The sequence below is a fragment of the Rhinoderma darwinii genome, chromosome 4 (genome assembly GCF_050947455.1).
Source record: "Rhinoderma darwinii isolate aRhiDar2 chromosome 4, aRhiDar2.hap1, whole genome shotgun sequence".
Taxonomy (NCBI): domain Eukaryota; kingdom Metazoa; phylum Chordata; class Amphibia; order Anura; family Rhinodermatidae; genus Rhinoderma; species Rhinoderma darwinii.
In genome coordinates this window covers 213,703,354-213,716,771 of record NC_134690.1, presented here as the reverse complement: position 1 = coordinate 213,716,771, position 13,418 = coordinate 213,703,354, and the positions used below count along the sequence as shown (strand labels likewise).

General features: G+C 35.9%; 1 protein-coding gene across 4 annotated transcripts in view; it reads right to left on the bottom strand.

Moving 5' to 3' along the window:
- Nucleotides 1-13,418, bottom strand: part of EPHA7 (EPH receptor A7) — a 164,896-nt gene that overhangs the window by 97,184 nt on the left and 54,294 nt on the right. For all 4 annotated transcript variants that reach the window (XM_075862171.1, XM_075862173.1, XM_075862174.1 and 1 more), the window contains exons 4-5: nucleotides 12,088-12,243; nucleotides 7,386-7,721 (exon numbers count right to left, since the gene is read on the bottom strand). In XM_075862171.1, the coding sequence (XP_075718286.1) occupies nucleotides 7,386-7,721; nucleotides 12,088-12,243 (492 nt within the window). The remainder of the gene's footprint in view (nucleotides 1-7,385; nucleotides 7,722-12,087; nucleotides 12,244-13,418) is intronic.

The following is a 13,418-nucleotide window of genomic DNA, read 5'->3' as shown; positions in this document are numbered from 1 at the left end:
CAGAAAAAAAAACAACCTATATAGTATATGGACTCTAGGATTAAGATGTATTGTGTTTTCGGCTTTACTTTACTCTAGATTCAAATGAGTAAGCATTGAAAAAGCTTGTGGAGAACACTATGGAAAATAAGTACTATAGCATTATAAATAATATTCATGTTACAAAAGCAAATCCCAGATTAGATGAATTTATATATATATATATATATATATATATATATATATATATATATACACACACACCATATTTTTCAGACTATAAGACGCACCGGACTAAAAAAACGCACCCAGGTTGTGGTTTTAGACAACAGAAAATTTTATATTTTACTTCTTCAACAAAGAAAAAACTATTGGTTAAAAAAAATAATTTGTTGACTTTCACCACATTCTGACAGAAATAACTTTTATTTTTCTATCGTTTGAGCGGTGTGAGGGCTTCGTTTTTGCAGGACGAGCTGTAGTTTTTATTGGCACCATTTTTTTGGTACATATGATTTTTTTATCACTTTTTAGCGCTATGGTGACCAAAAGACAATGATTCTGGGGTTTTACATTTTTTTTTTTTACGCCGTTCACTGTGTGAGTAAAATAATGCTATATTGTAATAGTTTCAGACTTTTAAGGATGCAGCGATACCAATTTTTTTATTTTTACATTGTGCTTGGGGGAAAATGGGAAAAGGTTTTTTTTTAACTTAGATAAATTTTCAGGAGTGTAAAAAAAATGGGTCACTTTTTTTTTTTTTAACACATTTTATTACTTCCCCCTAGGGGACTTGAACCAGCAATCATTAGATCACTGATACAATACACGGATGGGTTACGGAAACAGCGTAACTCGCTGAGCTATGCTGTTTCCATAACTCCCATAGTAGTGAATGGCAGTTACTGAAGCAGCGTAGCATGCTACACAGTTTCCGTAACTACTATTCAGTTATATTGGAGTTACAGAAACTGTGTAGCTCAGCGAGTTACGCTGTTTCCGTAACTCGACCGTGTAACCAGGATGTGGCCGGAAGACAGCGGAGCCGGGTAAGATAGAACGGGGCCCAGTTCTAGAGATAGATGCGGGTTCCAGAGGTGGGACCCACATCTATCTGCCATTTATGACATCCTGTGGATATGTAATAAATGTCCTTCATGGAAAAACCACTATAAATGCCACGGTCGCTATTGACCGCGGCATTTAACTAGTTTGCTGTTCCTGGCCGTTAGAGCAGCGTATCAGAAGCTGACACCTGCAGTGTATGGAGCGGGCTCAGCGCATGAGCCTGCTCCATACAGCATCCCCTCCCCGCTACATGACGTGCCAGCACATCATGGGTTGGGAAGGGGTTAAGTAAGGAGCGGTCAGGGGGCCCGGCGCTGCCGGGTCCCTTGACTGTCGACTATAAGACGCAGGGACTTTTTAGCAAGATTTATTCTTGCTAATAACTGCGTCTTATAGTCAGAAAAATACGGTATTTATTTATATTTAGAGAAATAAAAAATGTAAGCACGCCTGGCTCACAAACAGGTCCTTTAAACCTTATATTGTAGATGTTTATCTATGTTTTACCAGTGCAATGTTATCTATATAAAAGTCGCCAGGATACGTCATTGCTTCATGAATGTGGGGCATCTGGGATCCCTGACGATCACCTAAATGAAGGAGAAGAGGGACCTTCGGCTTTTTTCCTGCTCAGCAACAAAATCGTCCTCCCAGTGTACAGGAAACTGGGCTTTGTTGTAGTTCCCTGCACAATGGGTGGCTGGAAGTTCAGCTGTGCAGGATAAATCTGAAGAAAATGCAGCACTTATCTAGCACTGTAGCTCCTTTATTCTCAGGATCAAGTTGGTCTCTGAAGTCAGACCCTCACAATCAGTGATACCATCACTTCTTTTGGTGACAAAACCCCTTCCCGCCCACACCACCTAAATTAATAGGCTAATGGACAGGTCCCTGTGCCAGAAGCTTATTAATTTACGTACTGTCTTGATGGCACTGCGCGCCTTCATGCAGTGCCATCGGCAGGATCGGGCTTTCACACTGACTAAAGACATTAACACGTTTTGCATGGACATAAGGTGCTCAGGACTTAATACACTCCTGCCAGGCAGAATGTACATAACACCAAACTTAAAATAATTACCCACGGCCACCTATCTACATTTGCACCTTTATTAATATCTGTACTTGGATTATTATTACCCATGTACAGATGATGTGTCTAAAGCAAAGGGAAAAGATCAATTTAAAGTTAAAATATGGTCTTTGTTGTCGGCGCTATAGTGACACAGATTTGACATCGCAGGAGAATATGCAGGAAAATTAGAAGATTCATTTTTGGGGTAAATATTATTCATTGGAAAAAAACTTACTTAAAACAGAGCATGAAAAATGAGGAATAACTGTATTTTTTTCTGTTTCTGACCATTTTCCCTTAACAAAAATAACCTACAAAATAAATGGATATCGACTTCAATTTCAAAATCATAATAAAAACGTATGTGTTTTGCAAAAAGTTGGGGTAGACTATGAAACCGTAAAAAAAAACAAATCCCTTTTAAAATGCTCTATTCCAAAAGGTAAACATTTGCTCTGCCCATTAAAGAATAAACCATGGATTTAAATACATACATACACTACTAAATAAAGCAATTATCCTGACTTTAGTAAGAAAAAAAAATAAATTATATATATGCTATACCTACATGACAGAATGCAGGCTAGTTCCATAATGCTGCAGAGAAAGGTGGTGTTTCACTAAAGTAAAATAAAACAGCAGCTTATAGCGGTCATAATGATGCCATTATAGTATGATATTCCATATAGCTTATAGCTGTCATAATGACATTATAGTAGGATATTCCATATAGCTTATAGCAGTCATAATGATATTATAGTATGATATTCCATATAGCTTATAGCTGTCATAATGATGCCATTATAGTATGATATTCCATATAGCTTATAGCGGTCATAATGATATTATAGTATGATATTCCATATAGCTTATAGCAGTCATAATGACATTATAGTATGATATTCCATATAGCGGTCATAATGATGACATTATAGTAGGATATTCCATATAGCTTATAGCTGTCATAATGATATTATAGTATGATATTCCATATAGCTTATAGCTGTCATAATGATGCCATTATAGTATGATATTCCATATAGCTTATAGCGGTCATAATGATGCCATTATAGTATGATATTCCATATAGCTTATAGCAGTCATAATGATGACATTATAGTAGGATATTCCATATAGCTTATAGCAGTCATAATGATGACATTATAGTATGATATTCCATATAGCTTATAGCTGTCATAATGACATTATAGTATGATATTCCATATAGCTTATAGCGGTCATAATGATGACATTATAGTATGATATTCCATATAGCTTATAGCTGTCATAATGATATTATAGTATGATATTCCATATAGCTTATAGCAGTCATAATGACATTATAGTATGATATTCCATATAGTGGTCATAATGATGACATTATAGTAGGATATTCCATATAGCTTATAGCAGTCATAATGATATTATAGTATGATATTCCATATAGCTTATAGCGGTCATAATGATGACATTATAGTATGATATTCCATATAGCTTATAGCGGTCATAATGATGACATTATAGTATGATATTCCATATAGCTTATAGCGGTCATAATGATGACATTATAGTATGATATTCCATATAGCTTATAGCAGTCATAATGATGACATTATAGTATGATATTCCATATAGTTTATAGCTGTCATAATGATGACATTATAGTAGGATATTCCATATAGCTTATAGCAGTCATAATGACATTATAGTATGATATTCCATATAGCTTATAGCAGTCATAATGACATTATAGTATGATATTCCATATAGCTTATAGCAGTCATAATGACATTATAGTATGATATTCCATATAGCTTATAGCTGTCATAATGATGCCATTATAGTATGATATTCCATATAGCTTATAGCTGTCATAATGACATTATAGTATGATATTCCATATAGCTTATAGCGGTCATAATGATGCCATTATAGTATGATATTCCATATAGCTTATAGCGGTCATAATGATGCCATTATAGTATGATATTCCATATAGCTTATAGCTGTCATAATGACATTATAGTATGATATTCCATATAGCTTATAGCAGTCATAATGACATTATAGTATGATATTCCATATAGCTTATAGCTGTCATAATGACATTATAGTATGATATTCCATATAGCTTATAGCGGTCATAATGATGCCATTATAGTATGATATTCCATATAGCTTATAGCAGTCATAATGATGACATTATAGTATGATATTCCATATAGCTTATAGCAGTCATAATGATGACATTATAGTATGATATTCCATATAGCTTATAGCAGTCATAATGACATTATAGTATGATATTCCATATAGCTTATAGCAGTCATAATGACATTATAGTATGATATTCCATATAGCTTATAGCAGTCATAATGACATTATAGTATGATATTCCATATAGCTTATAGCTGTCATAATGACATTATAGTATGATATTCCATATAGCTTATAGCGGTCATAATGATGCCATTATAGTATGATATTCCATATAGCTTATAGCTGTCATAATGACATTATAGTATGATATTCCATATAGCTTATAGCTGTCATAATGATGCCATTATAGTAGGATATTCCATATAGCTTATAGCAGTCATAATGATATTATAGTATGATATTCCATATAGCTTATAGCAGTCATAATGATGACATTATAGTATGATATTCCATATAGCTTATAGCTGTCATAATGACATTATAGTATGATATTCCATATAGCTTATAGCTGTCATAATGATGCCATTATAGTAGGATATTCCATATAGCTTATAGCAGTCATAATGATATTATAGTATGATATTCCATATAGCTTATAGCAGTCATAATGATGACATTATAGTATGATATTCCATATAGCTTATAGCTGTCATAATGACATTATAGTATGATATTCCATATAGCTTATAGCAGTCATAATGATGACATTATAGTATGATATTCCATATAGCTTATAGCTGTCATAATGATGCCATTATAGTATGATATTCCATATAGCTTATAGCTGTCATAATGACATTATAGTATGATATTCCATATAGCTTATAGCGGTCATAATGATGCCATTATAGTATGATATTCCATATAGCTTATAGCGGTCATAATGATGCCATTATAGTATGATATTCCATATAGCTTATAGCTGTCATAATGACATTATAGTATGATATTCCATATAGCTTATAGCTGTCATAATGACATTATAGTATGATATTCCATATAGCTTATAGCGGTCATAATGATGCCATTATAGTATGATATTCCATATAGCTTATAGCAGTCATAATGACATTATAGTATGATATTCCATATAGCTTATAGCTGTCATAATGACATTATAGTATGATATTCCATATAGCTTATAGCTGTCATAATGATGCCATTATAGTAGGACATTCCATATAGCTTATAGCGGTCATAATGATGACATTATAGTATGATATTCCATATAGCTTATAGCGGTTATAATGATGACATTATAGTATGATATTCCATATAGCTTATAGCTGTCATAATGATATTATAGTATGATATTCCATATAGCTTATAGCAGTCATAATGATGACATTATAGTATGATATTCCATATAGCTTATAGCAGTCATAATGACATTATAGTATGATATTCCATATAGCTTATAGCAGTCATAATGACATTATAGTATGATATTCCATATAGCTTATAGCAGTCATAATGATATTATAGTATGATATTCCATATAGCTTATAGCGGTCATAATGATGACATTATAGTATGATATTCCATATAGCTTATAGCAGTCATAATGACATTATAGTATGATATTCCATATAGCTTATAGCAGTCATAATGATATTATAGTATGATATTCCATATAGCTTATAGCAGTCATAATGACATTATAGTATGATATTCCATATAGCTTATAGCAGTCATAATGATATTATAGTATGATATTCCATATAGCTTATAGCGGTCATAATGATGACATTATAGTATGATATTCCATATAGCTTATAGCAGTCATAATGACATTATAGTATGATATTCCATATAGCTTATAGCAGTCATAATGATGACATTATAGTATGATATTCCATATAGCTTATAGCTGTCATAATGATGCCATTATAGTATGATATTCCATATAGCTTATAGCTGTCATAATGACATTATAGTATGATATTCCATATAGCTTATAGCGGTCATAATGATGCCATTATAGTATGATATTCCATATAGCTTATAGCTGTCATAATGACATTATAGTATGATATTCCATATAGCTTATAGCTGTCATAATGATATTATAGTATGATATTCCATATAGTACTAGTTTACAGTGGAAGGAAGTCGTTTTTCAGGCATCTGGCAGCAGATAAAAAAGCTCATATTGTTCCCCAAAATATTAGAAAAAGACAGACTTTCTTCACCTCCTATAATTCTGTCCCAGCACTGCCAAGCAATTGAAACGGATTTATATGTTGTCCCTGAAACCACAATTCTTTTAGCTTATAATGTCGCCTTGTGAAATGTATGAGCCAGTATTAAGGTCTATGAATCTCCGAAACAGTTGTAAAGTACATCAAACCATTTATGGTCTTAAATTTAGTAAACAAATCAGAAATGAATTTAGCGAGTATAAACATAAAAACGTTCTAAAACATCTAGCTGACACAATGAACCACTAGACCTAGGATTGAAAAAAAAAAAACCTCTATAGGTGTACTATTTTCTAACCACCGGATCTCTATGATATTAGGGGGATCTACTATTGTCGCGCATGATTCAGTAGATGGAAGACTGGAATGCAGATGATGTCAGGACAATGGTGGCAGAGGCACAATTATGTATACATAGAATTTTCAAAGCTGAAATTTTAGTAGGGGGGACTGGAATGACACTTTGGGGGAGATTATTTGTCTCAAGTCACCGGAAATTGGTTCAAATTTACAACATATCACTGAAAAAAAAGCTTTTTCAGTGATATGGTGCACCAGTCTCCCACCTCAGTGCATCGTGCACCAGATTGAGCAGCAAAGAACAAGCCACGGTAATGAATCTGCCATCAGCTAAAAACAACACCTGTAGAAGTAAAAAAGTGAAGAAAATCTTTGACAAATGAGTTGAACTTGATGCAATTCTAAAATCCTACACACTTTCTAAAACATTTCAATATGGTGCTCCACCTGAATGCCTACTTTTTAAAGTATTTACGCAATATCTATGACTATTTGCCAAAAATTATATTATTTGTTAATTTTATTGAAATGTTACTTACCAGCTTGACCAGTTGTAATAGTGACTGCAGCAAACAGTCTTTGTGAACGGCTCAGGTCGGAAACCCCATTAACCGCTTCAACTTCAAAAGTGTAGTTGGCATGTGCAAGAAGGTCCACAACAGTAATATATGTATCTGTTAATCCACTTTGCTGAGGCACATATCCCACATTATTCCCACAGGGTACACATTCCCCCAGCTCCCAGCTGCATCTTTTGCAAATAACTCGATAGGTGACATCATTCCTTCCACCATTATCCGCTGGAGGACTCCATTCCAGGCTCACTGTTGTCTGGTTGATGTTATAAATGAGATTCTGTGGAGCTGAAGGTGGTCCTTTAAAAAGAAAATGCCAATCACTAAACAAGGTAGAATTATTATTGTAATCTTTATTTATGAATAATATGTCACTTTGCATGCCAATATAAATATATCCACGCTCAGAAAAACGCTGGTAAAAACACTTTATGCAATCAATTTTTTATGGTGTGAACCAAAAATCAGCTTTACGAGGATGTATTTACTGAGACTTTAAAATCTAGCTTTTATGTACTTAGGTGCATTTTTTATTTATTTACTTATTTTTATAACGAATACAAGGAGTGGAACCTAAGGCTAAGTTCACATTAGCGTTAGTATAGGTTTACCTCTCTTCCGTCAGAGGAAGAGAAGATCGAAACATTACACGGAAAGCAACGTGTGTCTCTGTCCGCTAGGTTTCCATTTTTTTTCACAGAAACAAAATTCTGCAGACTGCACTTTTGATCCATCAATAAAAAAATGGAAACTTAGCGAACGGAGACAAACGGAAAGCAACTGAAACAAAAGAATTACCATTGAAATCAATGATAATTCTAACGGAACCGCTGCTTTTCTTTTAATCTTTCGATTCTCCCTTCCTCTGATGGGAGATAGGTAAATGTATACTAACGCTGTGGTAGTTACAGCAGAGCAAAGCGTAATCTCGTTGTAACCTGTAATTTACCGCGTAATCTCGCGAGATTACGCTTCCTCTGCTGTAACTACCGCAGACAGAGTAACGAAGTGCAGAGATTGTGAATAGACATCCCGTGGAATGTCTATTCACTGTCTAAACACTTCAGTATCATTAATGTGTTAGTATAAGACAGCACATAGCAATCTAAAAGGATCCCTATGCGCTGCCTAAATGAATGGAGAGGAGTGCATGATGCTGATTGGTCAGCGTCATACACTCCTCTGTACAACGTCCACGTGGTCGAAAGTAAAAACACGCCCAATTGGGCATTAAGACACTCATTAGCATAAATCTAAAATCGCTAATAAAGTGGTGAAAACAGATCGTTTTATTAAATAAAAAGCACTGCTGTCACCTACATTATAGCGCCGATCTCCTTATGTAGGACATAGGGCACTTATAATGTGGTGACAGAGTCTCTTTAAGTGCTATCTGAAGGGTAATTGAAAGACTAGTTTATAGCCATGGTCTGGACACGGTCTCAGGAAACATCATTGCTTGTGAAAAGTAAAGACCAATGTTTTGTACTGCAAGAAGAACTGAAGCAATGGCATGTGGAAGTCAGGCTTTGCTTAGATCTAGTACTTTTGATGTGAACGCCTTAGAGATTAATTCTAATGGGGAAAAACTTTTCAGGTAAAAGAAAACTCATGACAGCCTTTTCATTTACTATTGTACCTTTTTTTCCTAGTTATAACCTTCAGATGAAGTTAAAACCTGTTCACTATAATAGAGAAATCCCTTTATTTCATTTCCATAATAATTTAATTTCAATCCATTTTTTTTTATAAATATAATACCCCACACAATTTATTTTTTTCAGTTGTTGCAATAGACTGATCTACCTGAAAATATATTGATGGCACTATAGTCATTTGTATGAAAATTGATATAACTTGGGAAAAAAATATGCCTACTGATCTCAAATAGTAGAAATATGTTTATGGAGATAAGGCCCCACCAATGGCGACGTTTCTAAAAATTTATATTAAAAATATATTTTGTGTAATAAAAGAGGAACCATGACTACAGTTACTGATCCAAATCCAAACTTCGGAGAATATCTCCTCTTTTTATCTACAAAATTAAATATTTTACAATCTGTGCCAGTCAAATTATTCAATAAGGGCAATGAAATCATTTAATCAAATGCTCACAAGCAGTTGAATTTACAACATGAAAAATAAAGTTAAAAAATATAGGGTTTTTGAAGACAAATTCAGCAAAATAAGTTGATGAGTCAAATAAGTATCAATTCAGTGAAATACAGATATAATACAAAAAATTAGTTTAATAAAAAAAAATGTCTACATATGCCCATACAGTCTCATACTCAATTTACATTCTGTAATTCCCAGTGGTACCAATTTAAAAGCTCCAAAATATAAGAGTTCCATAAGAGTGGGGTCAGTGTCTAGAACCCCTTAAAAGTGCTGGTCTCAGGACAACCCCTGTACATATGCCCTATTAGGGACCACTCAGGACCCCTCTATGTGCCAAAACGGAGAGCCACTCAACTCTGTTGCAAGTATGCAGAACTGCTGCCAGCGCTATAGGATTCTATAGACCTAACGGCCATTCTCCATACAGGAGCCATAGAGATGGGTGTAACGTCTGTAGTCGCTGACCACGAACTTCTTCCATCTGGTCGATGCCCTTCTCTCCAGAGATGTCTGCAATGTGGCCGTCCTGTTCCACAGTGACCACAAGGGTGCACTCGCGTGCTCAGTCCAGCCTTGGAGCCAGAACGCACACAGGTCGGAGATTGAGATGATTGCTTATAGAGCACCCAGGACTATAAGAAGGGCTCTGCCCCTTCCTGCCTTGCCTGGGCCTTGTTGTCGTTATCCTAGTATGTCTATGCAAATGGTCTCCTAAGTGTTTTCCAGTTCCCAGTGTTCCCTGTTTCTGCTACCTGTATCCCGTGCTATCCTGGTCAAGTGCCGTGTTGAGCTGAAGTCGTGCTGTGCTGTGTTCCACGCTACAACACGCCTGGCGCCTGCCTGCTGCCTAGTCCCAGCCGAACCTTTGCTGCTACTGTCTGAACTACCACAGATACACTATACGAACTATAGACTGTGACCTGTGTCCTCTTGGCCAGCTGCCATACCATCAAGGCGGTATGGCCCAGTGGGCCCACATACCCAACGTGACTATGGGCAGGACGCTCTGTCTCCTACTGAAGAGATATGAGCAGCTGGCAGCACAGACTTTACACAGTCCGTGCTGCTGCTAAATCAAATGAGTAATACAAGTGAATTATAAAAACGATTATTGTGCACACTCCTGCACTATAATAGATTTTCATTGAAAGTGGAGGTACACTTTAATAAATACAATAGAGCATATTTTGCATAATGTTCAAGTACATATTATTAAACAATCTCTGTCATTGTTAAAAGAGCAATGCTGCTTTTGAATAACAAAATTCTTGTGATAACAGTAATTGCCTGACTGAATACGAAGGAGAAAATATTTTGCATAATTTGCTGCCTCTATGGGGCAGCTATGCCTACATCATTGATACATGCACAAATCCTGTATGGCTATAAATGGAGTCCCTACAGACTATTGCAGAGCTGTAGACACTGTGCGTGCTGCGGTATGTTGCCTCTATGGAGACCCTATGTTTTCCATATAAATTATGCTTCCAGGCGAGAATACCTCTGTGTTACAGCATGCAAAGTAGAAAAAAACCGGCTATGGGCTCCCCATATTATGGATCAGTGTGTAGGATGCCTTAGATGCACTGCTGTTGATACAATTTGTAAGCAAATATCCAGATTATTGGCACATTGTAAATCCTGGAAAACTCCTTTAATTGTTGCAGCTGCAAAATGCAGGGCGCCACCAGACAAGAGCACTAGGCAAATTTCAGTTGAACCAAAGAAGGACATTGCATGAAAAAGGGGGCAAGTGTTAAAAAGATATGTGGGATAAGGCAAGAAATGGAAGGTTACAGCCATTGGAAAGAATGGGCAAGTTCTTGTGAAAAAAAAAATGTGGATCAATGACAAAATATTGTGTGCACGTTGACAATAGAGGGAATGGGACAATACTATGGTTGGATGAGCCCAAGTTTCTGATGTTTAACATTAAGAATACCGTATATATTATAACATCCTAAGAGCCAAGATTGTAATCTTTACTACATGTCACCAATTTTGGAGCCCAGTGATAGCTATAGAATGGTCTATGGTTGCCTCTACAGTTCATTGACCTCAAAACCGATGCAGGAAAGGTGCTACTCTGTACTAGTTATCATGGACAGACTTATCAATGGATAATGACCTGAAGCTATGATGGTAACAAAATGCGTAGATATTAATCAAAGGGAAAACATTTTTTCTGCCAAATCGCTTATTTATTCTAAATACAACTGAACATTTTTTGATAAATTGGGCATCGTGTTGAATGTGGTAACCCCTCAAAAAATGTTCAATGGATCATTATTGGCCCACCTTTCAACCAAAAATACTGTTATTTGGTAATCAACAATATACAAAAGGTCTTCACTGTGTACACACATATATTTTGCTTAAAACTGAACTTTCCTAGCTTCCTCCGTTTCCATGTCAATGTGGCAGCTTTCATTAGTTAATATTAAGCAGAAATGAAGACTTGCCATTTTTAGATATGGGATGTCAAATTATGTATGACAAGTTTCCGGTTGATTAAGCAATGTCATTTAAATGATGAACTCACTTGTACACGCGATATATGATGGATCAGAATAGGCTCTGTAATAACCATCCTCACAGTCACAACGAGATGAGCCTTCCTTGTCAGAGAAGCTGTGTGCTGGGCATCGGGAGCACTGCAAGTCTTGTGATGAAGATTTATAGAAGCCACGACCACAAGCTACGAAAAGAGGGAAAAAGAGAAAATGTTCATGTTTACATCTTGAAGTTATTTTTTTAAATGCCTTTGTAAAGTTTTTTCCTAAGTGTTTCCTAAGTCCGTTTCAAGACGTTATGGCCCAAATCAATGTGTAATTAGGAGGTCAGAACACGCAATAATTAAACGTTTTTAAAATCGACATCCTATTAAAAATATACCAGGAATATCTCCCCGAGTCCCTATAACTGCAGGAAGGATTCAAAGGCCCTCAGGTTTTCCCTCTTCTTCCGATTAGAGACTAGCCTGCGTGATGAAGCAACTATTTATGCAGACATATTAACGTAGGTAGGTAGGAGCGGGAGAGGTTTGCAGACAAGCTAACGGTGATCCCGGCGTTAGAGTAGGAAGGTTCTGTGGTCAGCAGCATTTGGAGACTGCACAGAACAGTCCCTGGCATCTGAGAGCTTCAGGTACAGAATGGTAGGATTGCGTTACCATTAAGAATTTGACTGACGGCTAGAGTGGTTTTAAAATTCATTAAATGGGTTGTCTCAAGATTCAATTTGTCCCAAAAACGTTGATATTGAATTACCGGTTTGTTTTTTTAAGTGGAAAAAAAAAAATCCCTTTTTTTTTTGTGTCATTTGAATTTTGTATCCCCCTTTGCACCGTGGTCAAACCATGCAATTATAATAGCCTTCTTCCTTCAACTTACAAAAGCCCATTTGTCAGCTTTATCTGAACTTGTAGATATAGTCCCCCTAATCACATACTATGACAATACTATGTAAATAAATATTTTAAAAGGAGGGGAAGCTGCATTACATTAATAGAAGATGCTTTTTCTTTAAGGCACTTTACACAGGCCAATGATCGGGCAATGTGAACGCTCGTTCCTAATAAATGCCCTGTCTAAGCAAGGCAACGATCAGAAGATGAGCAAGCAAACGCTCGTTCATCAGCTAATCTGCCCGCTTATGCGGCCAATAAAATGGTGGCTGGTCGGCAGAACATCTCCCTGTGTAAACAGGAGGATGTGCTGCCAACATGATGGAAATGTATGTGACCAAATGATCGTAGTACCGACCACTCGTCCCCATGTAAAAGAAGCAAACAAGCGCCAATTGACGAGTTGTCTTGTTGGTCGGCACTCGTTATCACAGCCCATATCGGGCCGTGTATAAGGACCTTTACTT